This window comes from Anomaloglossus baeobatrachus, chromosome 4, assembly GCF_048569485.1.
Source record: "Anomaloglossus baeobatrachus isolate aAnoBae1 chromosome 4, aAnoBae1.hap1, whole genome shotgun sequence".
Taxonomy (NCBI): Eukaryota; Metazoa; Chordata; class Amphibia; order Anura; family Aromobatidae; genus Anomaloglossus; species Anomaloglossus baeobatrachus.
In genome coordinates this window covers 174056319-174083213 of record NC_134356.1, presented here as the reverse complement: position 1 = coordinate 174083213, position 26895 = coordinate 174056319, and the positions used below count along the sequence as shown (strand labels likewise).

Sequence of the window (26895 nt, the reverse complement as noted above, 5' to 3'; positions counted from 1 at the left end):
AGGCTTACTGGACGGTAGTTGCCTGGATCTACCCTCTTACCTTTCTTAAATATTGGTACCACATCAGCAATCCTCCAATCCTGAGGCACCAACCCCGTTACAAGTGAGTCTAAAAAGATGAGATACAGCGGTCTGTCGATTACGGAGCTCAATTCCCTCAATATTCGTGGATGAATGCCATCTGGCCCTGGGGATTTGTCAATGTTTAATTTACTCAGACGTAGGCGTACTTCATCTTGTGTTAAATTAATTATATCGGGTGGTGGACTTTGATTTTTCACTTGTTGAATGATCCCTGGTACAGTCAGTTCCTTGGTGAATACAGATGAGAAATGCCTATTTAATATCTCAGTCTTTTGTTTGTCCTCTATAACTAACTTGTTATTATATTTTAAGGGTCCGATACTATCCTTTGTTTTCCTTTTGGCATTAATGTATTTATAAAAGATTTTGGGATTTATTTTAATGTCATTGGCGATTTTTGTTTCAGTAGCTAGTTTTGCTTGTTTGATTTCTTTTTTGCATTGCCTATTGATATCTTTATACTCCTGCAATGCTATTTCTGTATTCTCAGCCTTTAAGATTTTAAACGCCCTTTGTTTTTGTTTTATTATACTTTGTACAGTCTTATTTATCCATAGTGGTTTCTTTTTATTCCTGGACATTTTATTACCAGAGGGTATACGTTTTTTACAGGACTCTAGTAGTATATCCTTAAACTTACCCCATTTATGTTCGGTATCCCCAGTTACCATGACTCTGTCCCAATCTACACATTTAAGCTCTTCCCTTAATTTGTTGAAATCAGCTTTCCTAAAATTCCAGGTTTTAGCATTCCCCCTTTGAAATGTTCTATTGAATATTACGTCGAAGCTTACCATATTATGATCGCTGGTGCCCAAGTGCTCCCGGACCTGTAGATCTGAAATTGTATCCGGTCTATTTGACAGGACCAGATCTAGCAAATTATCTCCCCTGGTCGGTTCACCTACCATCTGAGAGAGGAAATGGTCTTGAATGGTAGATAAGAACTTACAGCTTTTAGCAGAACCAGAAGATTCTATGTCCCATTGTATGTCTGGATAGTTGAAATCCCCCATAATAAGAACCCGATTATTATTATTAGCTGCCTTTTCAATTTGTTCCAGCATTTCACCCTCTATTTGTTCAGGTATGTTTGGAGGCTTATAGCAAACTCCAATTAGCATTTTTCCATTATTCCCCTCCCCATGTACATTTACCCATACTGACTCTACATTGTTGCTGTTCCCCTCAATGTCATCATACAACACAGGTTTTAGGTTAGATTTGATAAATATACACACCCCACCACCTTTTTGGCCTTTCCTGTCCTTCCTAAATGTACTATAACCCTGTATGTTTGTCACCCAGTCATGGCTTTCATCCAGCCAGGTTTCCGTAATGCCCACCACATCATAATCCATGGTTGACATAAGAGTCTCCAATTCATTCATTTTGTTTGCAAGACTTCTTGCATTTGCCAGTAGACATTTAATCCTATTAACACCTTTATTACTCCTAGCCTCCCTACGTTCCTTGTATGTCCCATCCCCCCCTAATCCTTCATTGACCCCTACCGTTTCCCTGTCTCTATCTGCTCTATCTATCCCCTTATTTGCTCCACTACCCTCCCTCCCCCCCGATCCTAGTTTAAAAGCTCCTCCATCCGTCTGACCATTTTCTCCCCCAGCACAGCTGCACCTTCCCCATTGAGGTGCAGCCCGTCCCTACCGTGGAGCCTGTAGCCGACTGAGAAGTCGGCCCAGTTCTCCATGAACCCGAACCCTTCCTTCCTGCACCAATTTCTAAGCCACATATTTATCTCCCTAAGCTCCCGCTGTCTTTCTAGTGACGCTCGTGGCACCGGTAGTATTTCTGAAAACACCACCTTGGAGGTCCTGGACTTCAGCTTCTCTCCTAGTTCCCTGTAATCATTTTTAAGGACCTTCCACCTGCCTCTAACTTTGTCATTAGTACCAATGTGCACCATGACCGCTGGGTTTTCCCCAGCCCCACCCAGCAATCTGTCTATCCGATCCACAATATGCCGAACCCGAGCACCCGGCAGACAACACACTGTTCGGCATTCACGGTCTCGGCGACAGATGACCCTGTCTGTCCGCCTAATTATAGAGTCCCCTACCACCAACATCTGTCTGGGCTTTGCTGCACTCCTATTTCCCACCTTCCTACAGCAGTTGTTTTCCTGGTTGCTAGGAGCAACATCCTGCTGTAGTGACCCTAGTCCTGGCCCTTCATTCCTAATATCAGCCAAACAGGCATATTTACTAGGTTGTGCCAGGTCAGGACTAGGCTCCCTGACACTTTTCCCCCTACCTCTTCTTCTAACTGTTACCCAGCTACCTACCTCTGGGTCCTGATCTTCCCCACTTCCACCCTCCTCCATATCACTGGCCCCAGCCAGAGAAAGCTCAGTGAGCTCTAAACTCCTCTCCAGGTTTGCAATGCCCCTTAGTGTTGCAAGCTGCTTATTTAGATCAGTTACCTTGGCTTCCAAATACGCAACATGCTTGCATTGAGTGCAGAGATATTCACCCTCGAACGGCTGCTCAAGGCATGCATACATCTGACAAGATACACACCTGGTAGCATTGTCCATGGAGCACCTATCAAATGGGGATCAACAGTAAAGTAGAAAAACAAAGAGAAAAAAACTAAAGAAACCCAATGGAAAAAGTATAAGGATAAATTCAAACTATGTTCTTGTGTCAAACTATGTAATTGTGTTGAAACTATGCACTTATCTTAATTTCAGCACTTTACTGCAATTCAGCACCTCGCTCACTTAGGACTGGCGGGGGAGATTGAATTACGGGTCCCTCTTCTCTAATGTCAGGTATAGCTGGTAGGGACCTACGGGGGAGTGGTGTAGGTGCATCCCTGGGCGCTAGTGTTGGCGTGTTACTGATAGATCTCTCTGGCTCTATATCTTCCACGGGTTGTGGGAACATTATAACGGGAACAATCACTGCTCCATTCTGCATAGGCCAATCAGCTGGAAAGTCACCCATAATAGTGTGGATCACCTCTTTCTTCTTCTCCGTATCCGGTGTGGGAGCAGGAGCCTTCTCCATCATCTTCAGGTGGTCCCTGGAAATAGTGGCCGTAGTCTTCCCTTGGTCACTGCTGACAAGGTACGTCTTCTGATCCTCCCGACCAGTGGGTTGGATAACATACGGGGTCCTTTCCCACTGGTCATCCAATTTGTGCAGCCTTCTCTTCCTTTTCAGCACGACATCTCCAGGTTCAAGGGGGCAGCCTGGGCCTGTCTATTAAAACGCTGCTCTTGCCGTTCTCTGCTCTGGCGCAGGTTCCGCTCCACATACTCTTGGATCTGTCGGTACTGCTTCCGACACGTAGGGCGGCTTTGCACACTACGACATCGCAGGTGCGATGTCGGTGGGGTCAAATCAAAAGTGACGCACATCCAGCGTCACTTGCGATGTCGTAGTGTGTAAAACCTTTTTAATACGATGAACGAGCGCAAAAGCGTCGTTATCGTATCATCGGTGTATTCTCCGACATTTCCATAATGCCAGTGCAGAGACAGGTATGATGGTGTTCCTCGTTCCTGCGGCAGCACACATTGCTGTGTGTAAAGCCGCAGGAGCGAGGAACATTACCTGCCTCCCGGCTGCAATGAGAAGGAAGGAGGTGGGCGGGATGTTTACATCCTACTCATCTCCGCCCCTCCGCCGCTATTGGCCGCCTGCCGTGTGACGTCGCACGACCCGCCCCCTTAGGAAGGAGGCGGGTCGCCGGCCAAAGCGACGGTCGCAGGGCAGGTGAGTGCATGTGAAGCTGGCGTAGCGATAATTTTCGCTACGCCAGCTATCACAAGATATCGTACCTGCGACGGGGGCGGGGACTATCGCACTCGACATCGCAGCATCGGCTTGCGATGTCGTAATGTGCAAAGCCCGCCTTAGTGTCCCAATCGGTAGTTGACAGGATGGTCTCAGGCACTTCAACATCCAACTCCAAATCCACCGGCAGTCTTCCGGGTCGTGCCCTCATTAGATATGCGGGTGTGCACTTAGTGGAGCTGCTAGGGATATTATTGTACATATCCACTAAATCAGGCAGTTTCTCAGGCCATAGGTTCCGCTCTTCCAGGGGCAAGGTCTTGAGAAGGTTGAGGACCAGGTGATTCATTGTCTCGCACATCCAGTTGGTCTGAGCATGATAGGGCGTGGTACGGATTTTCTTGCACCCATACAAGTTGCAGAACTCCTGGAATATTTCTGCCTCAAAGGCGTGGCCTTGGTCCGTGAGCACATTCTCCGGGTAACCGTGCGGCCGGCAGAAGTGTGCCTGGAAAACCTTCGCCGCAGTGTGGGCTGTTAGGTCCTTAACGGGTACCACCACCATGAACCTAGAGTAGTGATCGAAGATGGTGAGGGCGTATGTGTAGCCGCTCCAGCTTGGCGTGAGCTTGACATGGTCAAGAGCGACCAGCTCCAGTGGCTGATGAGTGACAATTGGCTGCAGCGGGGCCTTCTGGCTGGTTCCATCTTTTCTTCTCAGCGTACAGGGACCACAAACCCGGCATCATGCCTCGATGGACTTCCTCATCCCGACCCAGTAAAACCGTTCTCTTAACAGCTTTTCTAGCTTCTTCTAGCCGAAGTGTCCAGCTCCATCGTGATAAGCTTTCAAGACCATGGGCACATACGCTTGCGGTACCACAATCTGGCAGACTTTCTCGTGCGTCTTAGGATTGATCAGCCCTCTGTACAGTTTGCCCTGTTGTAAGTACAAGCGGTCCTTTTCCTTCCAAAGCCGCTGCGCTTCTGCAGGGGCAGTAGACTCCAACCTGGCATCGGTTTGGGGAATCAGCATTTTGACTAGCCGGATTGCAGGTTCCTTGTCTTGGGCTTCCTGCCACCCATGGCGGGGAAACCGGTCGAAGGCTTCGGCCGGCCCTGTATTTGATGGTGAAGTCATAATTCGCCAGCCGAGCCACCCAGCATTGTTCTAGGGCCCCAAGCTTTGCCGTATCCAGGTGGGTCAGAGGGTTATTAACTGTATAAGCAGTGAATTTTGCAGAAGGCAGGTAGTGCTTGAACCTCTCCGTTATCGCCCAGACGAGGGCCAGGAACTCCAACTTGAAGGAGCTATAGTTCTCAGGGTTTCTTTCCGTTGGCCGGAGATTCCTGCTTGCATAAGCGATCACTTTCTCTCTGCCATTCTGCATCTGGGACAGGACAGCACCCAGGCCCTCATTTCTGGCATCGATGTATAGAACAAATGGAAGGCCATAGTCGGGGTAGGCTAGGATCTCTTCTCCGGTCAAAACTGACTTCAGCTGCCAAAAGGACTCCTCCTGTTCTTCACCCCAAGTAAACGGGGGTATGGGAGTCTTGCCATTCTTGGTATGTCCCACCAGGAGGTCCTGCATGGAGTCTGCCATTTTGGTGTAACCTTTGATGAAGCGGCGGTAATAACCCACCAAGCCCAGAAACTGCCTCACCTCTCTGGTCGTGGCTGGCCTTGGCCAGCTCTGAATGGATGTGATTTTCTCTGGTTCCGGTGCCACACCTTCAGCACTCACCACATGCCCGAAGTACTGTACTTTGGGCTTCAGCAGATGGCACTTGGAGGGCTTCAGTTTCATCCCGTACTTAGAGAGGGCCTCAAAAACTTCAGCAAGATGGTCCAGATGTGCCTCGTATGTCTGGGAGTAGACAATGACGTCATCCAAGTACAGCAGGACGGTTTCAAAGTTTCGATGCCCCAATCAGCATTCCATCAGCCTCTAGAAGGTTCCTGGCGCGTTGCACAGTCCAAAGGGCATACTGTTGAACTCGCAGAGACCCATCGGAGTGGCGAAAGCAGTTTTCTCTCGGTCTTCTTCTGCGACGGATACCTGCCAGTACCCACTAGTAAGGTCAAGGGTAGAGAACTAATTTGCTGTTCTTAGTGCAGCCAACGACTCTTCGATACGGGGAAGGGGATACGCAGCCTTGTGAGTTATCTGATTAATCTTCCGATAGTCCACACACATTCTCATTGTGCCGTCCTTCTTCTTGACTAGAACCAACGGAGCTGCCCAGGGACTACAACTATCACGGATGACCCCTGCCTCCTTCATGTTCCTCAACATGTCTTTGGCACACTGGTAATGCGCAGGTGGAATCGGCCTATACCTCTCCTTAATGGGTGGATGTGTACCTGTGTACCATACCTGGGAATATGGTGTTGGAATCCCTTGATCCTCCCGAAATTCAACAGGTGTTTGCTGATTACCTGCTCGTACTCCCGCACTACTCTGTACACCCCTTCCTTGTGATGTGCAGGTGTGGAGTCAGTGCCGACGTGTAGCTCCTGACACCACTCCTTTAGCTGTTCTGGTGAGCTGTCACTGTCTGGCTGTGATGCAGTGATGGTAGTGGTCTTTGCCTGGATGGCATCAGTGTCTACTGTGAATAGTTTAGCGACGGTGGCGTAACGGGGAAACCTAACCTCTTTCTCTCCGCAATTCATCACTCTCACGGGCACTCTCCCCTTCTTAACAACAATCACCCCTCTGCCTGCCACCACTGTGGGCCAGTGCTCCGAAGGCAGAGGCTCTTCTACTGCTGGGTAAGCCTGTCCACGGGGACCTACTGCTGGCCTGCACCAAATCATCATCTCACTCCGCAGAGGCACCACTAGAGGTGCTACATCCATCACCCGCACGCTGCCAATCTCTCCATCTGACATGTTCACCTGTTGCCGCTGCAGGAGGGCCCGAATTTCATGTTGCAGAACCCTCTGCCGGCCTGCTCTTGCCGCGGCAGACAGTTGTTGCAATAAATGCAGTACATCTCCCATGCAGTTCTCAATTACATTTGTCCCTAGGACCATTTTCGGGTTACGGTCACTGGGGTCATTTTGCACCACAATGAGTCCTTGGTACTCCAGCTCCACTCGCCCCACCTTTTAAAGTTACCTCCTTAAACCCTACTTGGGTCATAGGGAGTCCATGAGCTGCAATGATGGTCAAACTGGCATCAGGTGGAGTTCACTGTCAGACCAATAACGTTTGTACAGTACATAAATAATAGGTGTTACCTGCGAGCCAGTGTCCAGGAGGGAGAACGTCGGGATACCGTCCACCGCAAGGGAGATGATAGGACGACCTCCAACATACCGGTCGCGCCAATCAGCTGGGCCTTGAGGATCTATTCCTGAGGATTGGCCCTTGGTCTCAGGGTTTGCTCGTTTAAAGGACACCGACGGGAATAATGACCAGTCTTGTTGCACTTGTAGCAAACGGGCGGTCCATACTGGTTGTTGTTGTTGCTGTTTCTTCTCCTTTGCATCCAGGGGACGTCCTCTGGGCTGTCGGCAAGCTGGATCTTCTCTGCTGGCTTGGCTTTCGGTGGAAGGTGTAGGGCGGCAAGGATTCTGGCGACGTCATCACTCAGACGCTGGACTTGCGATGATAAGTCCTCAGGAGTCCCAGGCGATGCGGCGAGCACCGGCAAGACTAACAAAGGGGCCGCCACCGAGACGTGAGCAGTGTCAACCGGCCAAGATGGTGGCTCGGGGGCACCAGCCCCCGATGTTTGGAGCGCTTTAATGGCCCGGTAATTTAGGACCGCAAAGTTCAAGTCCAGATGTTCCAGAGCCCACAGCAGAAGCTGCTTGCGATCTTCAGTGGACCCCAGCCCCTGCAAGAACTGCTCTACCAGTATTTTGTTGCTCTCAATCTCGTTGATAGAGTCTGTCTGCCTCAACGTACGAAAGGCGATCTGCAGCCTCAAGGCGTAGTCCCGGATGCTATCTTGAGGGCGCTGCCGTCAATGGTGAAACTGCATCCGCAATTCTGCTTCTGTGCGGGTTTCAAAGGAGACTTACAGCTTGTCAAAAATGGCGGTTACCGAGGCCCATTCAGCATCGGCCCACGTCTCCACTTCCAGCTCAGCGGTGCCGGTCAGTTGTCCCAGCACTACCGCTGCGCGCTGCTTGCCGGTCATAGTGTACCTGTCAAGAACAGCGCATATTTTCTTCTTGAATAACTGCAGGGCATCGGGCCGTCCATCATACTGAGGTAGCCAGGCCACGCCGGGTACATAAGGTAAGGTGATCGGCATAACTTGGGTGACCGCCGGAACCACAGGCCCCACCGCTCCTGCGACCGGAGCGGGAGCCGCGGCTTCCTCGCCACCCGCTTCGTTCGCGGGCGCCGCCGCTCCAGCGGCAGGTGCTGCCCCACCATGATTATTGGGCACGGACATCTTTTCGCTTCTCCCCCGTGGTTTTTCAGGAGCAGCCTCTAGACGCAGCTATTAGTTTCATTTTCGGCCTCAGGGTCTTCCTTCCGGCCGTGTTCCCAGGGGCGGGGTTTCAACTTCGCACACTTTATTGAGGAAGAAGACGCTGGGTTGTCGTTTTCGTGCCTAAAAATTGCGGTTAAAATGGCGGTTTTCCAAAACTTTGCAGCGGAGCACCGCTGACAGTCCAAAACAAGGCCTTTTCACCAGGTAAGTGAATGGGTAAGTATCCTGTTCGTGACTCCAGAAATTGAGGTGTGCCGCCCCCGTGCCAGCAGCCGGGCTGCTCAGATCCGGATCTGCAGTGTGGCTCAAGGGATTCTACCGGACCCGGGGGTCGCGCGGACACTCCAACTAAAAGGGGACGTATTTGTACGGGATTTGTAGTAAACTGTCTGTGACGCCACCCACGGTGCGTGGTGAGATGTTACACCACCGCTGCTGTTGTAGGGTACCCGGGGGCGATGGACTGGCAGCTGGATGTTAACTCCTCCGTGGATATGGATGGATGCCCCGTGGCCCAATGTCTCTGGTGCTGAGGATGGTGGCTGCAGCGGCCGGCGTGCCCGTTCGGGCCGGGGAGTTTTAGTTTACTCACGGTTGAATGAATCGCACAAGTCAATGGTAAACTAAGGTGCTGGTGGCCGTCCGCTACAGACGGGTGTATCTGGTCCCACACCCGGTATGGTGGTCTGTATCTCTTCCCTCTGCACTCAGTGTTGTGTGTGGTGGACTTCCCGTTGTGAAACACGGGAGTTTGCTCCCGGTCGTTTGGTTGGGAGCCGTGCCCGCTAACACTGGCTCGTGGGATCTATAGACCTTTACGGATGCCCTTTTATCCCCCACGTTGGGCTGTTGTCTCTTTTCGGGACTTAAGGGCCATTTACACGCTGCGACATCGCTAACGATATATCATCGGGGTCACGGTGTTTGTGACGCACATCCGGCGTCGTTAGCGACATCGCAGCGTGTGACAGGCAGGAGCGACCTTAAACGATCGCAAAAGAGACAAAAATCTTTGGTATATGAGAGGTCGTTCATATACCAAAAATCGTTGTCTGGTGAGTAGCGATGTTGTTGCTCGTTCCTGCGGCATCACACATCGCTATGTGTGACACCGCAGGAGTGACGACCATCTCCTTACCTCCGTCCACCGGCAATGAGGAAAGAAGAAGGTGGGGGGCATGTTCCAGCCGTTCACCTCCACCCCTCCTCTGCTATTGGACAGCTGCCGTGTGACGCCGCACAACCCGCCCCCTTAGAAAGGAGGCGGATCGCCGGCCAGTGCGACGTCGCAGGGCAGGTAAGTCCGTGTGACGGGTGTAAGCAAGGTTGTGCCCCACGGGCAGCGATTTGCCCGTGTCGCACAACCGACGGGGGCGGGTACGCTCGCTAGCGATATCGGTAACGATATCGCAGCATGTAAAGTACCCTTTAGGTTGGGACAGGACCTAGAATACTGCCCTCAATCGGTTAATTAGCTAGGCCGTCGGTGCCGGTCCTGGCTGCAGGGTCCGAGTACCCCCTTATGTGCACGGTTTCCGGGTCGGTTCTCCGGTGTCGGTACCGGCGGGCTCCAACCCTGCTCCAGTCCACCTCGGATCTGCCGAGCCATCTTCCTGTCTCCTGCCGATGCAGACCACCGTCTGCACGCCTAGTCAGTGTGTCAGGGCCCCGACCCTGGCACCTGTCACTTCCACCTCCACTCCCAACTTGACTCTGTCCTTCACTAGACTTAACTCTTAACTTCACTCACTGTTTTCCCGCCCCAGGCCCTCTAGACTCCTTGGTGGGCGTCCCCATCCGCTTGGTTCTGCCCCCCTGGTGTGTCTGTCCTGCCCTAAGGGGGGTGACTAGGACTTAAGGATGGCTGGTGTAACCCTGTGTGGGAAAGGTGTTATGCGGGCGCCTATTTGTGACTACCTGGTTTTGCCAGGGCGTCACACTCGTCCTTGAGATAAATGTGGCTGCTACTGGTAGTATTCATTTATGGGGTACCCTATGCCATAAATGTTCTAGATGTGAATGAATACCCCTTTTACATCAGACTTCTCCGATGGGGCAGTGGCATTTGGCATCTTCCCAGATTTGCCCGTTGCTGGTTTCCACCTTGCTTAGAAGAGGTTTATGGTGCCATTTGCTATATTCTGCTCATTTTTCACAAGTTGTTTTTTTTCTTTAATCTAGCAAAATGTTCTCCAGCTACCGAATCCTGAGAAAATAAATAATCATCTCCCGCCACCAGACGAGGAAACAGCGGATGACGGTGACCAGAGTAGTCAAGGGTATTCTGACAAAAATGTAAGGTATGTTGTCACATCACCTACACCATACCTCCCAACCGTCCCGGATTCTGCGGGACTGCCCAGATTTTAGAGGTGTGTGCCGCAGTCCCGGCTCCTCCCCTCAGTGCAGTGAATAAATTAAATTTAATTCTCACCACTCTGATTTACCAGGACGGCCGGGGCTCGCATTCATGAACTCAATGTCCATAGGTAGCAGCTCTACCCATTTAGCCACTGCCTGTAATGAAAAACATGAGAAGATTTGGTAATCTTGACCTCTGTATTGCAGTAGAGAAACCAGAAGCAAATTCAGCTACAAAGATGATAGAGATAGAGATAGACGGATAGATAGATAGATAGATAGAATAGAGGGGTAGATAGAGGGATAAATAGAGGGATAGATAGATGGATGGATAGAGAGATAGATAGAAAGATAAATAGATATATGATATATATGGAATAGATAGAGGGAGGGATAGATAGAATGAGGGATAAATAGAGGGATAGATAGAAAGATAGATAGATGGATAAATAGATAGATGATATATAGATAGAGGGATAGATAGATGGATAGATAAATAGATATATGATAGATATAGAATAGATAGAGGGATAGATAGATAGGATACATGATAGATATATAATAAATAGATAGATAGCTAGAGGGAGGGATAGATAGAAGGATGGATAGATAGATAATAGATAAATAAATAGAGGGATAGATAGATAATAGATAAATAGAAAATACATGATAGATAGAGATACATGATAGATAGATAGATATATAATAGAGGGAGGGATAGATAGAAAGATGGATAGATAGATAGATACATGATAGATATATAATAAATAGATAGATGGATGGATAGATAGCTAGATAGTGTGAGGGCCAGGGAGGACTGGTAGGCCCAGGAGGTGGATCCACTGGACCGAGCACCTCACCTGAAGGGCAGGGTACACGGTAGCTGGAGCACTAGCGTGGCAGGAACGGGAAGAACCAGGTCACCAGGGTCATGGAGTCCCATAGGACATTACAGGAACAGGTGCAGGTATCAGGAAGCAAAGACAGGACCAGATCACTAGGGTCACAACGTACTTTAAGGCAGTAATACAGGAAACAGGAACAAAAGAACCTGAGCACCTAGCTCACAAGACAAAGCAAAGAAACACAAGCGATGATCAGGCCCCGCCCACATGGAAAGGCCAGTCTTATATACCCAGCACAGCCTCAGGTCATTTCCTGTTGCAGCAGTGCTGGGCCCATAAGACCAGGTGAGTGGGTGCGGCCCGGTCCTATACAGAGGCATCAGTCAGAGTCAGACTCCTGAGACCTGGAACAGGACTCAGGGGAGCAAGAACGGGAGCGGCAGGCGTGCGTGACCAGTGGACGCATGGACTGGACCAGTGAGCAAGGAGCGGTGGTGCGATGGCGAGACCGGACCAGTGGGTACGGAGCAGTGCTGGGACACCGGGAGCGTGACAGTACCCCCCCCTTTATGCCCCCTCCGTGCAAAGTACCCCCGGGGCACCCCGGACCGAGTCTCCATGCCATAACCCAGCGCAAAGGTACGGAAGGACTGCTGACCCCGTGCCACCTTCTTGACCGCACCACGCTTAGCCGAAGAACCCTTGGCAGTGGCAACAGAAAAAGGAGGCGGACGGGCAGAAGCAGGACGGGAATCGTGGACGACCGGATCGAGCGTCTTGGACCGGGTACAGAACAGTGTCTCATCCTCAGTAGCCGGTGGACTCAAAGTCTCAACTCCAGAAGGCGGTGGAATCAAAGTCTTAGATGCCTGGTGCGGTGGAACGTCGCTGGATAGCGTCGTCTCTTCTTCAGGATCCTGAAGCTTGACTGAGTCAAGTGCCAGGGGCTGAGGAACAGGCTGAAAGCAGGTTTCGTGGCACAAGGGACTCCAGCCGGTAATCGCGCCAGAGCGCCAACTAATAACAGGGTCATGGAGTTTCAGCCAGGGCAGGCCCAACAGGAGCCATCCTCGGGATCACATAAAAGGCGATGGTCTCTGTATGCGAAGTGCCAACCTGGAGGTTCACGGGCTCGGTGGTATACCGGACAGGCTCGTAGAGCGGTTTGCCGTCTACGGAGGCGAACCAGAGGGGCTTCTTCAGCGGAGTGACCGGGACCTGGTATTTGTCTACCGTGGCCTGGTGGACAAAGTTGCCTGCTGCCCCGGAATCGATGTGGGCCTCTGCCGAAAACCGGGTCCCCTCTGTCGTCACCTGAACCGTCTGTTTAACTGAGACTGAAGGGATTCCGGTGGCAAGGGTGGCGGTTCCCACCATCCCTTGGACCTGGGGTCTACCAGGTTTCTCAGGGCATGTTCGAAGCAAATGTGACCCGTCTCCACAATAGAAGCACAGGCCCCGGGCGAGCCGTTCTGCACGGCGTTGCTTGGCTTGGGTCAGACGGTCCACTTGCATGGGTTCTGGTGATGATTCGCGGAAAGGCAGGGACGAGGGTGCGGTAGGTTTCTGCGGGGGAAAGACGTGGCAAGGTGGTCGCTTCTCCCGGACTACCTCCTGGGCACGCTCCAGAAAATGGAGGTCAATCCGGGTGGCCAGGGAAATCAAAGCGTCCAAGGTGCGTGGAACGTCACGGCCGGCGAGTTCGTCTTTAATACGACCAGAGAGACCCTCCCAAAAGGCCGCCGTTAAGGCCTCATTGTTCCAGCCCCGCTCCGAAGCGAGCGTGCGGAACTGTATGGCATACTGGCCGACTGTTTGGGTCCCTTGGCGTAGCCGGAGGAGCGTAGAGGTCACTGCGGTAGTTCGTCCGGGTTAGTCGAAGGTGTCCCGGAAGGCTCGTAGGAACTCCTGGATATCGGTGGTCATCGGGTCCTCGTTCTCCCACAAGGGGTTAATCCAGGCCAGGGCTTCACCTTCCAGGTGTGACATCAGGAACGCCACCTTGGCCTGGTCTGAGGCGAACAAGTGCAGGAGCAACTGGAAGTGCAAGGAGCACTGGTTCAGGAAGCCTCGGCAGGACTTGGGATCCCCTGCGTAGCGAGGCGGAGCAGCAAGGTGAAGTTGCGAGGCCGTGGAGACAACTGGTTCGGACCTGAAGACTGGTTGCTGCGTGGACTGAGACGAGGCGGCGCTCTGCAGCGCATATAACCGGTGGTCCACGGACGTCATGAACTTCAGCATCCGGTTCAGGGTTTTGCGCTGTTGCGCCAGCTCCTGGCACAGCTCAGCCAGCTCTGATTTCTGTGCTTCAGAGGAATCCAGGGTGTAACGTCCAGGTGGTGGAACCTCTGGACCGTACACCGGTTTCTCTTGAGGAGGCAGCCAGGCAGGTCACCCCGCCAGAGGGTCTGGGTGCACGGCAGCCGAAGCACTATTGGTAGCCGGACAGTCCGTAGGTGAGCAGGAAAGGTGGACGGAGTTCTGGACGGTGGTCCGGGTGACGAGGCTCAGAGTCCGAGGCCAGGTGGCAAGGTCAGGCGGGATCCGGAACTTGCTGAGCGATGGAACGGGTCACCAAACGGAGCCAGGGACTGGAGACTGGCGGAGCTGCAGAGATGGTGGAACATCCGCCGAGGTCACCGTCAGGGTACGGGAATGAGCGTGGTTCGGAGCGGCTGGCGTGGCAGGACAGGCTCTACGAGACAGGACAGGGTTAATGCAGGCAAAGCACAAGGCAAAGCAATAGGGGACCTGAACACTAGCTTGCTAAACACGTAGAACAGGCCCCGCCCACCAGGAAAGTGATTCTTAATATACCCTGTATTTGTCTATGTAATTTCCTGTTTCTCGGTGCTGGCCCTTTAAGAGAGGGTCAATGACCGCGCGCGCGCCCTAATGCGCATGCGCGAGGCCCGGTTGCCAGAAGCCAGAGGAGGGAGCGGTGAGGAGGAAGCAGGAGAGCCGGGCTGAGGCAGAGATGCCGACGGGCGCCGGGAGCGGGGACCGGGCTGCCTGGGGACCGCAAGCGATGGGACAGGAAGGCTATGGAGCGGGGGACCGGGAAGCCTGGCACGGGAGCGGCGGAGCGCGACCTGAGAGCGGGGAAGCGTGGCAGGGGAGCCGGTAAGCAAGGCAGAGGGGCCGGGGAGCATGGCAGGGGAGCGTGACACAGGGCCTGATCATACTGTGAAGGCCGGGGAGGACTGGTAAGCCCAGGAGGTGGATCCACTGGACCGAGCACCCCACCTGGAGGGCCGGGTACACGGTAGCTGGAGCACTAGCGTGGTAGGAACGGGAAGAACCAGGTCACCAGGGTCATGGAGTCCCATAGGACAGTACAGGAACAGGTGCAGGTATCAGGAAGCAAAGACAGGACCAGGTCACTAGGGTCACAGCATACTTTAAGGCAGTAATACAGGAAACAGGAACAAAAGAACCTGAGCACCTAGCTCACAAGACAAAGCAAAGAAACACAAGCGATTATCAGGCCCCACCCACATGGAAAGGCCAGTCTTATATACCCAGCACAGCCTCAGGTCATTTCCTGTTGCAGCAGTGCTGGGCCCATAAGACCAGGTGAGTGGGCGCGGCCTGGTCCTATACAGAGGCATCAGTCAGAGTCAGACTCCTGAGACTGCAAAATTTGCTGGAATCAATAGCGGACGCCATGTTGCATTTGGAGAGCCTCTGAGGTGCCTATACAGTGAAGCTCCCAAACATGTGGCCACAATTTGGAAAATAGACCCCTCCAGGAATTTATCTAGATGTTTGGTGAGTACCTTGAACCCCCAGGTGCTTCACAGAAGTTTATAATGTTGAGCTGTGAAAATAAAAAATATACATTTTTACCACAAAATTGTTACTTCAACCAGGTAGCTTTTTTTTTTACAAGAGTAAAAGGAAAAAGTTCAGCATAAAATTTATTGTGCATTTTCTCCTGAGTATGCTGATACCTTATGTGTGGTGGAAATCAACTGTTTGGGTGCAAGGAAGGCTCCGAAGGGAAAGAGCGCCATTTGACTGCACAATTGGCTGGAATCATTAGCGGACGCTATGTCGCATTTGGAAAGCCCCTAAGGTGCCTAAACAGTGGAGGTCCCCCACAAGTGACCCCATTATGGAAACAAGACATCTCAAGGCTTTTATCTTTATGTATAGTGAGCATTTGGAATCCACAAATATTTCACAGAATTTGATAAGTTTAGGTCGCCATATTGAAAATTTTCATTTTATTCACAAAAATGTTGCTTTAGCATCGAATTTCTTACTTTTTCAAGAGGCAACAACAAAAAATGGACCCCACAGGTTGTTATCCAATTTCTTATGAGCGCAGGGATACCCCACATGTGGCCATAAACCTCTGTTTGGATAAATGGGAGGGCTTGGAATGGAAGAAGCACCATTTGAATTTCGGAAAAATTGAAATAAATTGCGGGCACCATGTCACATTTGCAGGACCCCTTGGGTACCTATACAGCAGAAACCCCTCACAAGTGACCCCATTTTGGAAACTGGATCCCTCAAGGATTTTATTCAGGAGTATAGTAAGCATTTTGAATCCACAGGTACTTCACAAAAATGTTGCTGTAGCAACAAATTTCTCACTTTTAGGCTATGTGGCCATGATCCAGCGACACGGCGTCCAGTACACAGTGTCAGCCTTCCTGCAGAGATGTGGGTGTTGTCCACGATATGGGTTCAGGCTCCTGTGGACTTTAGCTCTATTCTACCTGCGGAGAACACTCTCGTCTCCGCAGCATAAATTGACATGCTGAGGCTCGGGAAGCTGCACCACAGGTCAGTTTAAGCTGCGGAGAAAAGAAGCACAGTGGGCATGGGATTTCTAAAAATCCTTCCACTGTGCTTCTACTGTACAACACAGCGTTATGGATGCAGGGAAAACACTCTGCGCCCAAAACTCTTCAAACCCGGATTGTGGGCACAAAGCCTAAAATGCTACAATGGAGGAATGGATAGATGTCAAACATATATATAACGTCCCACCCCCCTGCAAATTCTAAGCTGGCGCCCTTTAGTGCCTTTCATGTGGCACTAAAGGGTGCCTAGGCTTGTATTTAGACCCCCCAAAAAATAATTAAAATAAACGACGTGGGGTCCCCCCTATTTTTGATAGCTAGCTAGGGTAAAGCAGACAGCTGTAGCCTGCAACTCACAGCTGACAGCGTCACCTTGGCTGGGGATACAATTTGGAGGGCTCCCCAGGCTGTTTTTTTTTTTTTTAATCATTTATAAACAATAAAAAAAAAAAACAGACATGGGGTCCCCCCCAAATTAGATCACCAGCCAAGGTGAAGCGGACAGCTGTAGTCTGGTATTCCTAGGGTGTGAAGAGCCATGGTTATTGGACTAGGCCGCAGCCGCCCCAGAAGTTGGGCATCCATTAAATGCGCCAATCCTGGCGCTTCGCCCCAACTCATCCCGTTGCCATGGTGCGGTGGCAAACGGGGTAATAAATGGGGTTGATACCAGCTGTGATGTCACCTGGCATCAAGCCCAGCTTAAAAAATTGACAACAAAAAAAAAAATTATTAGAAAAAACACTCCCCAAAACATTCCCTCTTTCACCAATTTATTGAAAAGAAAAAAAAAATCGGGTCCGCTGTAATCCGATAAGTACGATTCTGGACCTTCTAGAATATGAGGGGCTCGCTCAGTGAACGTGTCCCCCATTTTCTCGGAATGCAGTCCCTCCACGTGAGGAGTGTGGGTGCAATGACACTGCACCCACTCTCCCCGGGTCATAGCAGCAGAGTGCGAGCAGCAGCCAGCGTTTCTGAAAGCAGGAAGCTGAGCTGTCAGCTGCTCTGCACATGTGACCCGCGTTAGAAGAAGAGGAGGGATCACGGGGATCGCTAAGGTACGGGGGAACACCGGGGGGTTTTTAAGGGGTGACCTGGCAGGGCCTGGGGAGGAGTTTTCTGTCGCATGTGTCATGGCACATGCAACAGAAATCAGAGAAGATGAATGCGGCTGGCGCGCTACTGTGTGCGCGGCCATCTTGGATTATGGAGGGGGGGTTGGGGGTCAGGGGGGGCACTTTGGCGACAGCGGGGGACCGGGGAGGAGATTTATCTCCCAGCTGACATGTTTGATCAGCCAGATGGGAGATAAATAATTTTTCACTGGCGCTGTCATTTACTGTAACGTGATCATCGGTATACGGTGTATACCGGTGATCACGTGAGCGGGGACCAGAAAAACCGACCTGAATCATGATCTCCAGGGTCTCAGCTACCCCCGGTAGCTGAAACCCCAGAGATTTTCCATCGCTGAGGGGCGCTACAAGCTTTTTTTGGCATGACGTCTCAAAGCGTCGGTACAGAACAAGTACCCTATTTTTCCGACGTCTTGAGACGTTAGGCCGTCGTTATGGGGTTATAGAATTGTCATACTAGGTGGCTAGAAGGACCTTTGCTGATGTCCTACCCATGTGACCAGAAGGGGTGGGGCCTCAGTCAACATAGCTTATACAAGGAAGCAACATTATTTTTCTGTTGGCTGAGGTCCTGCTCCTTGTGATCACATGGGTATGACATCAGCACAGGTCCTTCTAGTCAGATAGTAAAACGATTCTATAAAAGAATTATCATAAATAACAGGGGGAGGAACAACAGGCAGGGGGGCGGGAATCACTATGAATACCCACCCCAGCTATCAGCTGATCGGCAGCTGCTGTCATTCAAAAAGCTGCTCATTTTACAAACTTTTTGTGCTTGTGTTTCAAAACCTATACATTCGAACTGACAACTAAAGGTAGGTATAGAATCAGCATGATAGTGCCAGAATAGCTCTGGCTTTAGGTTTTATAGGAAAATTTTGGTGATTGGTGCACTTTTAGTACCTACAATACTGTACAAGACCCTCCAAATACGTTATAGCACCATCAGAGCTCTGTTTTTCGGGATCAGTGGGGGAGGGTCTTAGCGGTAGGATCTCCACCGATCAGCACGTTATCCCTCTATCCTATGGATAAGTGATAAAAATAACCCTTTAAATATCATGATAAAAAATGTTTCTTTAACCTCTTCACGACCCATGACTTACTGCGAACGTCATGTATCGTGTGAGGTTATTCCCTGCAGTCTGCCGTGGGCAGTCCGCGGCGATCCGCGCACATGTCAGCTGATTTCAACAGCTGGCATGTGTGCCTGCAAGTCGCGAGTGAAATTGCGTTCCACCCGTGACCCATTCCTTACATCTGGCTGCCAAAATCTGGCATCGAGATGTATCAGCAATATTGGTACCCAGCCATATATTAAGTCAAGTGACGTGATCACATGACTTCCAGTGGTTGCCATGGTAGCACAGGGTCATGTGATGATGCCTATAGCTATCATGAGTCACTTTCTGTCAATGTCAGCAGAGTGCCAGCTGTGAGAGTAAAGCAGTTTTTCTCCAGATCTCAGCTGTGTAGCTGTGATCTGGAGAAATGGAAGAGTGATCAGACTGCTGATCGCTATAGTCGTCTAAGGGACCTAATAAAATAAAAAAAAGTTAAATAAAAAACCTAAAAGTTCAAATCACCCCCATTCGCCCCATTGGAAATTAAAGGGTAAAAAATATACACGTAATTGGTATTGCCGCATTCAGAAACGCCCGATCTATCAAAATATAAAGTCAATTAATCTAATCGGTAAACGGCGTAGTGGCAAAAAAATTCCAAACATCATAATTTTGCGCAAAATGCAATAACAGGCGATCAAAATGTAGCATCTGCGCAAAAATGGTACGGTTAAAAACGTCAGCTCAAGACGTAAAAAATAAGCCATCACTGAGCCGTAGATCACAAAAAATTAGAACACTACGGGTTATGAAAAATGGTGCAATATGTGCGCCACTTTTCTTTTAACAAACTTGTGAATTTATTTAACCACTTACATAAAAGTAAACCTATTCATGTTTGGTGTCTACGAACTCGCACCGACCTCAGGCATCACACCCAAAGATCAGTTTTACCATATAGTGAACATGATGAATAAAGTATCCCAAAACCTATTGTGCGATTGCACTTTTCTGGGCAGCTTTTCTACACTTGAAATTTTTTTGCTGTTTTCCAGTGCACTATATGGTAAAACTTATGGAGTCATTTAAAAGTACAGCTCATCCCGCAAAAAACAAGCCCTTATATGGGAAGATTGATGGAAAAATAAAAAAGTTACAGAAGGAGAGGAATAAAATACAAATGGAAAAACGCCCGGGGTGAAGGGGTTAAAAAAAGTATTCTGAATTTACCAACTCTTAGTATATTTTTTTCTTACAGATTAACCCCTTCTAAACCTCAGGCTCCAGTTGGAGAAGAAAAGGATCTAGGTAAAGTAAGAAATAAGGGCTTTACAGTCCTAAATCCAAATATGCACCTCTATGTATGTTACATCACATGAAAGCCTTATGTGTCTAATATATGTTTTCTAAATTTTGTGTTTGTTGCTTATGGCAACAGTGTTCTACGCGTGCAGGAAAACAAAATGGCGGAGTCTAAAGTACAAGGCCGGAACCCCACCCCCATTGTGGGTGGAGGCCAGCATGACTTGGTTAGGAGGAGGTGTTTCCCAGAAGGGGGTGGGGACTGGGATTAGGGGTCAGTTGGAATATATAGAGGCCAGCCTGGGGGTGGAGGATCCTTTGGCCTTTGCTCCACTGGGATTGTGTCCTACCTCCATCTGACGACCAATACATGCTGTGGCCTTCAGGCAGGCCCTGGCTGCCGGTGCGGTTCTCATCTGCTCGCTGGTACCTGCCTCCTCTCTGCCGCTGGAGCAGTCTCACCACAGGTCCTGGTGCCGGCTCCCCTGTAGCACATGAGTCTTCCTATGTTCTGCCGCAGGTGCGGCTTTCTCGCAGGCCTTGGCCGTTATCGGGGCTGTCCACTGCAGCGCCTGAGCGCCGCCCCACCCTCCCGCTGCTTTGCCGCAGGAGCGGCCTTCCCGCGGGCGTCGGCGTGCCTGTCCCCATGCAGTGCCGCAGTGTACTTCTCTGCTCTGCCGCATGACCGGCCTTTCCGCAGGCCCCGACTGCCAGCGGGGCTGTCCAGGGATGCATCTGTGTGGCCTCAGTGGTGGCACAGAAGCCCCTACGAGGACCCTTCGGGTGCGGGACAGCAGCCTGGCCGTGTGAGACGGATGATGGTGAGGTTTCAAGCATACTCCCTTATCTCAGTAAAGGTTCCTGATCAGGAGAAGGTGGTGTTATTGATAAAGGGTTTTCTGTGGATTTTCAGATTCTCTCTTCTGTCTTTTGGATTCTGTGGATTTTATGAAAAAAAAAAATCTCCAGGTGACTTAGTGGTATCCAGCAGGGGTTAGGGATCGTTGGGCTGTATGCCTGTCCCCCCCATTCCTTTTTTTGGTCTCTCTGGTTTTTCTGGATTTGGAAGTTTTTTCCCTGTTGGGGGTGGCTCCCAAAGAGGGAATAAGTTTAGGCTCCTTCGTCATGGTTACTACCCGCAAGGGGGGGGGGTTGGTCACTGTGGTATTGAGGCAGAGTTTTGCTTGGTAGTTGCACAATGTTTGACAAGGTGGAAGAGTGGGATTCGTAATTGTTGCAGTGGGGCCCTAATGGACAAAAACAGATGTGGAACCGGCATTTGGTTTTATTTCTGGTCTATCCTGACAGTGTTCGCATTCTCGGCTGCTTCTGGGACAGGGTGTGTTTTGTTGACAGGTGACTACCTATGGGCTGTTCATTGTCGTGTTATTGTTCTAATTATTTACTTCCTTTAGGGGTGTGTGGTGTGAGACATTTCAGGGGTTTTGTTTTGTTACCGGGACGAGTTTTCGGTGGTGGCCCCATTGGGGTTTCTGGGACTTGTTGTATTATTTTTGCGGTAATAACAAGGTTAGCGGGGCATTTTGAACACCTCCCCCCTTTCTTCAGCGCTCTATTGGGAGACCCAGACGATTGGGGTATAGCTACTGCCTCCGGAGGCCACACAAAGCACTACACTAAGAAGTGCAAGGCCCCTCCCCTTCTGGCTATACCCCCCCGTGGTATCACGGGTTCTCCAGTTTTCAAGCTTTGTGCGAAGGAGGTCAGACATCCATGCATAGCTCCACAGTTTAGTCAGCAGTAGCTGCTGACTATTGCGGATGGAAGAAAAGAGGGCCCATATAGGGCCCCCAGCATGCTCCCTTCTCACCCGTTGATGGTGTTGTAAGGTTGAGGTACCTATTGCTGGTACGGAGGCTGGAGCCCACATGCTGCTTTCCTTCCACATCCCCCTGAGGGGCTCTGAGGAAGTGGGATCCTGCCGGCCTCAAAGCTCTGACGCCGGGCTCCATCCACAGACCCATTTGAACCTGCTGGATACGGAGCTGGAGTACCGTTCAGGGACATGGCCCTGCACCATTACAGGTACTCTGTGTCCCCGGACACACAGACACAGCACACTCCAGACTTGCTGGGTGTGCTAGTGCGCCGGGGACAGTAAAGGGTTACAGTCACTGCAGCTTTGCTGAGTGACTTTGTGTATTGGGAACTACCGCGCCGGACGCTCCGGGAGCGGCGGCGCGGCTGGGACTTGTAGTTCGCCGGGGACTGGGCGCCGACCGCGCTTTTACGGCGGCGGCGCTTATAAATCCAGTCCCCGGCTTCTGCGGCCTAGTGCCGCTTCGTTCCCGCCCCCTCCCTGTCACTCAGGGAAGGGGACAGGCGCTGAGCAATCAGCAGCGCCGAGGGCTGGAGCCTTTTTACATGCTCCAGCCCTCTCACTGCACACTGTCGGACGCCGGATTCCCGCTCTGACTTGGGGCACGCCCACGGCCCGCCCCTCCTCACACGAGCTGGGGAAGACGCCGGCAGCCATTACTGCAGTCCGAGCTCGGACTTTCGGCAACCAGGCAGGACTATGGCGACCATACACCCGCTTATAGGCGGGCGGTAAGCGGCACACATAGTGCTGACCCCAATATATACTGCAGTGTGTACATGTGTATTTTAACTGCATAGGTCGCTATATGCCCGCTTGGAGAGCGACACATCAGCAGCAGGAAAGCAGGTGTGCTAAGGCACAGGCTTTCTATGCTGCTTGTATTGCACGTACTGAAGTGTTCATTTGTATTTATGCTTGTATGCTATACATTGCACTGTACAGTCGCTAGTCTTAGCTATATTCTCCTGGAATGGCTAGACTACAGCAGCAGAAAACCAAGGGTGCTGGGGCACAGGTTTTTTTCTATGCTGCTTGTATTGCATGGGCTGCAGTGTGCATTTGTACTTGTGCTTGTATGCTATACATCGCACTGTATGGTCACTCTTCTGGGCTATATTCCCCTAGATGACTAGTCTACAGCAGCAGAAGAGCAGGGGTGCCAGGGCATAGGCTTCTATGCTGCTTGTATTGCTTGTGCTGCAGTGTTCATTTGTACTTTATGCTTGTATGCTATACATTGCACTGTACGGTCACCATTCTTGGCTATATACTTCTAGATGGCTAGTCGGCAGCGGCAAAAAAGCAACACAGATTTTCAGTGCTGTTTTTACTACATGGGATGCTATTCATGACACCGTCCCATTGTGTGCATGCTCCCCTGTAGCGCTTCGTCTGCCGGGGTCTCTAGCACTTCGTCTGCCGGGGTCTCTACTAGTCGTGGCCAAAGAAACCACCTGTCAACCCTGTCCAAGGACAGGGACGGAGTTGCAGTTTCGACAGATATATTGTCATAAGATAGAGACTTGCAGTCCAGACAGGCCATGGGCAATCTTCCTGACCAACCTCATTTGGAACGGGGGGGTCCCAGGAGGACTCTCTGTATGATAAGGCAGCTCTCCAGGACTTTGATCCTGACATCGCTCTCAATCCGGATACACCGGATGGTAACGCCATACGGAATGATCCTATAGCGTCCATCAATGGAAGGTTGGATCTTTCTCCCTCAGCTCCCCCAGTGGAGGAGTCAGCTTCACAGCAGGAGAAGTCCTTTTTCAGTATCTCAAACGGATATTGAGTATTTTTCTGGCCACGCTGACTTCAGAGAAGCAGTCCAGAAACACCACGCTTACCAGATAAGCGTTTTCTCCAAACGTTTTTTTAAAGATACACGTTATCCCTTTTCCCCTGACGTGGTCAAGCGCTGGACCCAGGGTCCAAAGGTGGTTTCTCCAATCTCCAGGCTTGCGTCTAGAGACATAGTTGCACTGGAGATGGGGCTTCACTTAAAGATGCCATTCACAGACAGATGGACTCTGGTTGAAATCTGTCTAGGAGGCTATCGGCGTGTCGGTTGCTCCGGCATTCACAGCCGTATAGGCAACCTAACCTGTTCAGCTGTTCTTGCGCAGCTGGCCTTGAGCACATGTACATCTGTACCGCAGAGGCGTCCGTAACCCCGCAATGTCTGCACTGCGACTTACCCTATTAATGCTGTCCTAAAAGTACAGTCGAGGTTTCGGTCCTTCCCAAGCTCGGGCAGGTCCCAATTGTCCTCGTGCAAAAGGGCTACAAAACCTCAGACGGGCTCAGATTCCGGCCGGGCTCAATCACGCCCAAGGAAGGCAGCCGGAGGAACCGCTACCAAGGCGGTCTCCTCATGACTCTCAGCTCTCTCTCTCTCTCTCCGCATCCGCGGTTGATGGCAGACTCCCCCGCCTTTGGCGACATTTAGCTGCCACAGGTCACAGACCGGTGGGTGACGGACATTGTGCTCACGTGCACAGGACAGTGTTCTGTTCTCGTCCTCCGACTCCATTCTTCAGAACGGCCCCACCTCCCCACCGAGCAGATGCCCTGCTGCAGGCGGTGGACGCTCTAAGAGCAGAAGGAGTGGTGATCCCTGTCCCCCCTCAGGAACGAGGGCGAGGGTTTGTACTCCAATCTCTTTGTGGCTCCAAAACAGGACGGCTCCTTCCGTCCTGTTCTGGACCTAAAACTGCTCAACAATCATGTGCACGCCAGGCGGTTCCGGATGGAATTCCTCCGATCCGTCATTACCTCAATGTCTCGAGGAGACTTCCTTGCCTCAAAAGACATCAAAGATGCCTATCTCCACGTGCCAATTGCTACGGAGCACCAACGTTTTTCTACGTTTTGTGATAGGAGACGACCATCTTCAGTTCGTAGCTCTGCCATTCGGTCTGGCGACAGCCCCACGGGTGTTCACCAAGGTCATGGCAGCAGTGGTAGCAGTCTTGCACTCTCAGGGACACTCGGTGATCCCTTACTTGGACGATCTACTCGTCAAAGCACCCTCCCTCGAGGCATGCCAACGCAGCCTGAATATTACGCTGGAGACTCTCCAGACTTTCGGGTGGATCATCAATTTGGCAAGGTCAAATCTGTCACCGACTCAATCACTAACGTATCTCGGCATGGAGTTTCACACTCTATCAGCGATAGTGAAGCTTCCGCTGAACAAGCAGCGTTCACTGCAGACAGAGGTGCAGTCTCTCCTTCAAGGCCAGTCGCACCCCTTAAGGCGCCTCATGCACTTCCTAGGGAAGATGGTGGCAGCCATGGAGGCAGTTCCCTTTGCGCAGTTTCATCTGCGCCAACTTCAATGGGACATTCTCCGCCAATGGGACGGGCAGTCAACCTCCCTGGACAGGAAAGTCTCCCTTTCCCAGACGGCCAAGGACTCTCTGCAATGGTGGCGTATTTCCACCTCATTGTCACAGTGAAGATCCTTCCTACCCCCATCCTGGGCAGTAGTCACGACAGATACGAGTCTGTCAGGGTGGGGAGCAGTTTGTCTCCGCCACAGGGCTCAGGGGACGTGGACTCAGCAGGAGTCCACCCTTCAGATCAATGTTCTGGAAATCAGGGCAGGGTATCTTGCCCTACTAGCTTTCCAGCAGTGGCTAGAAAGAGAGCAGATCCGAATCCAGTCGGACAACTCCACAGTGGTGGCATACATCAACCACCAAGGAGAGACGCGCAGTCGGCAAGCCTTCCAGGAAGTCCGGCGAATCCTCATGTGGGTGGAGGACACAGCATCCACCATATCCGCAGTTCACATCCCGGGCGTAGAAAACTGGGAAGCAGACTTCCTCAGTCGCCAGGGTATGGACGCAGGGGAATGGTCCCTTCACCCGGACGTGTTTCAGGAAATCTGTCGCCGCTGGGGGGTGCCGGACGTCGACCTAATGGCGTCTCGGCACAACAACAAGGTCCCGGCATTTATGGCACGATCGCGCGATCACAGAGCTCTGGCGGCAGACGCCTTAGTGCAAGATTGGTCGCAGTTCCGGCTCCCATATGTGTTTCCACCTCTGGCAATCTTGCCCAGAGTACTGCGCAAAAATCAGATCCGATTGCAGCCGCGTCATACTCGTCGCCCCAGACTGGCCGAGGAGATCGTGGTACCCGGATCTGTGGCATCTCACGGTCGGCCGACCGTGGTCACTACCATGCCGGCCAGACTTACTGTCCCAAGGGCCGTTTTTCCATCGGAATTCTGCGGCCCTGAACCTGACTGTGTGGCCATTGAGTCCTGGATCCTAGCGTCTTCAGGATTATCCCAAGGGGTCGTTGCCACCATGAAACAGGCTAGGAAGTCCACCTCTGCTAAGATCTACCACAGAACGTGGAAGATTTTCTTAACCTGGTGCTCGGCTCAGGGAGGGTCTCCCTGGCCATTTGCATTGCCTACTTTTCTTTCCTTCCTGCAATCGGGGTTAGAAAAGGGCTTGTCGCTCGGCTCCCTTAAGGGGCAAGTCTCGGCACTATCCGTGTTTTTTCAGAAGCGTCTAGCACGTCTTTCTAAGGTGCGCACGTTCCTACAGGGGGTCTGTCATATCGTACCCCCGTACAAGCGGCCGTTAGATCCATGGGATCTCAACAGGGTACTAGTTGCTCTCCAGAAGCCGCCTTTCGAGCCTCTGAAGGAAGTTTTCATTTTCTCGCCTGTCACAGAAGGTGGCGTTTCTCGTTGCGATCACATCGCGTCGGCGAGTGTCTGAGCTGGCAGCTCTGTCATCCAAGGCTCCCTTCCTGGTTTTCCACCAGGACAAGGTAGTGCTGCGCCCCATTCCGGAGTTTCTCCCTAAGGTCGTATCCTCATTTCATCTTAATCAGGATATATCCTTGCCTTCCTTTTGTCCTCATCCGGTTCACCGGTATGGAAAGGACTTACGTTTGTTAGATCTGGTGAGAGCACTCAGAATCTACATTTCCCGCACGGCGCCCATGCGCCGTTCCGATGCATTTTTTGTCCTTGTCGCTGGTCCGCGCAAGGGGTTGCAGGCTTCTAAAGCCACCCTGGCTCGAGGGATCAAAGAACCAATTCTAGAGGCCTACCGTTCTGCGGGGCTTCCGGTTCCTTCAGGGCTAAAAGCCCACTCACCCAGAGCCGTGGGTGCGTCCTGGGCATTACGACACCAGGCTTCGGCTCAACAAGTGTGCCAGGCAGCTACCTGGTCCAGTCTGC

At 51.4% G+C, this 26895-nt stretch overlaps 1 protein-coding gene across 1 annotated transcript in view; it reads left to right on the top strand.

Annotated features, from left to right (window-relative positions):
• Positions 1-5695: 5695 nt before the first annotated feature.
• Positions 5696-26895, top strand: part of LOC142302354 (telomere repeats-binding bouquet formation protein 1-like) — a 68963-nt gene continuing 47763 nt past the window's right edge. Inside the window, exons 1-3 of the mRNA XM_075343414.1 lie at positions 5696-5746; positions 10491-10609; positions 19797-19846. Coding sequence (XP_075199529.1) covers positions 5696-5746; positions 10491-10609; positions 19797-19846 — 220 coding nt within the window. The remainder of the gene's footprint in view (positions 5747-10490; positions 10610-19796; positions 19847-26895) is intronic.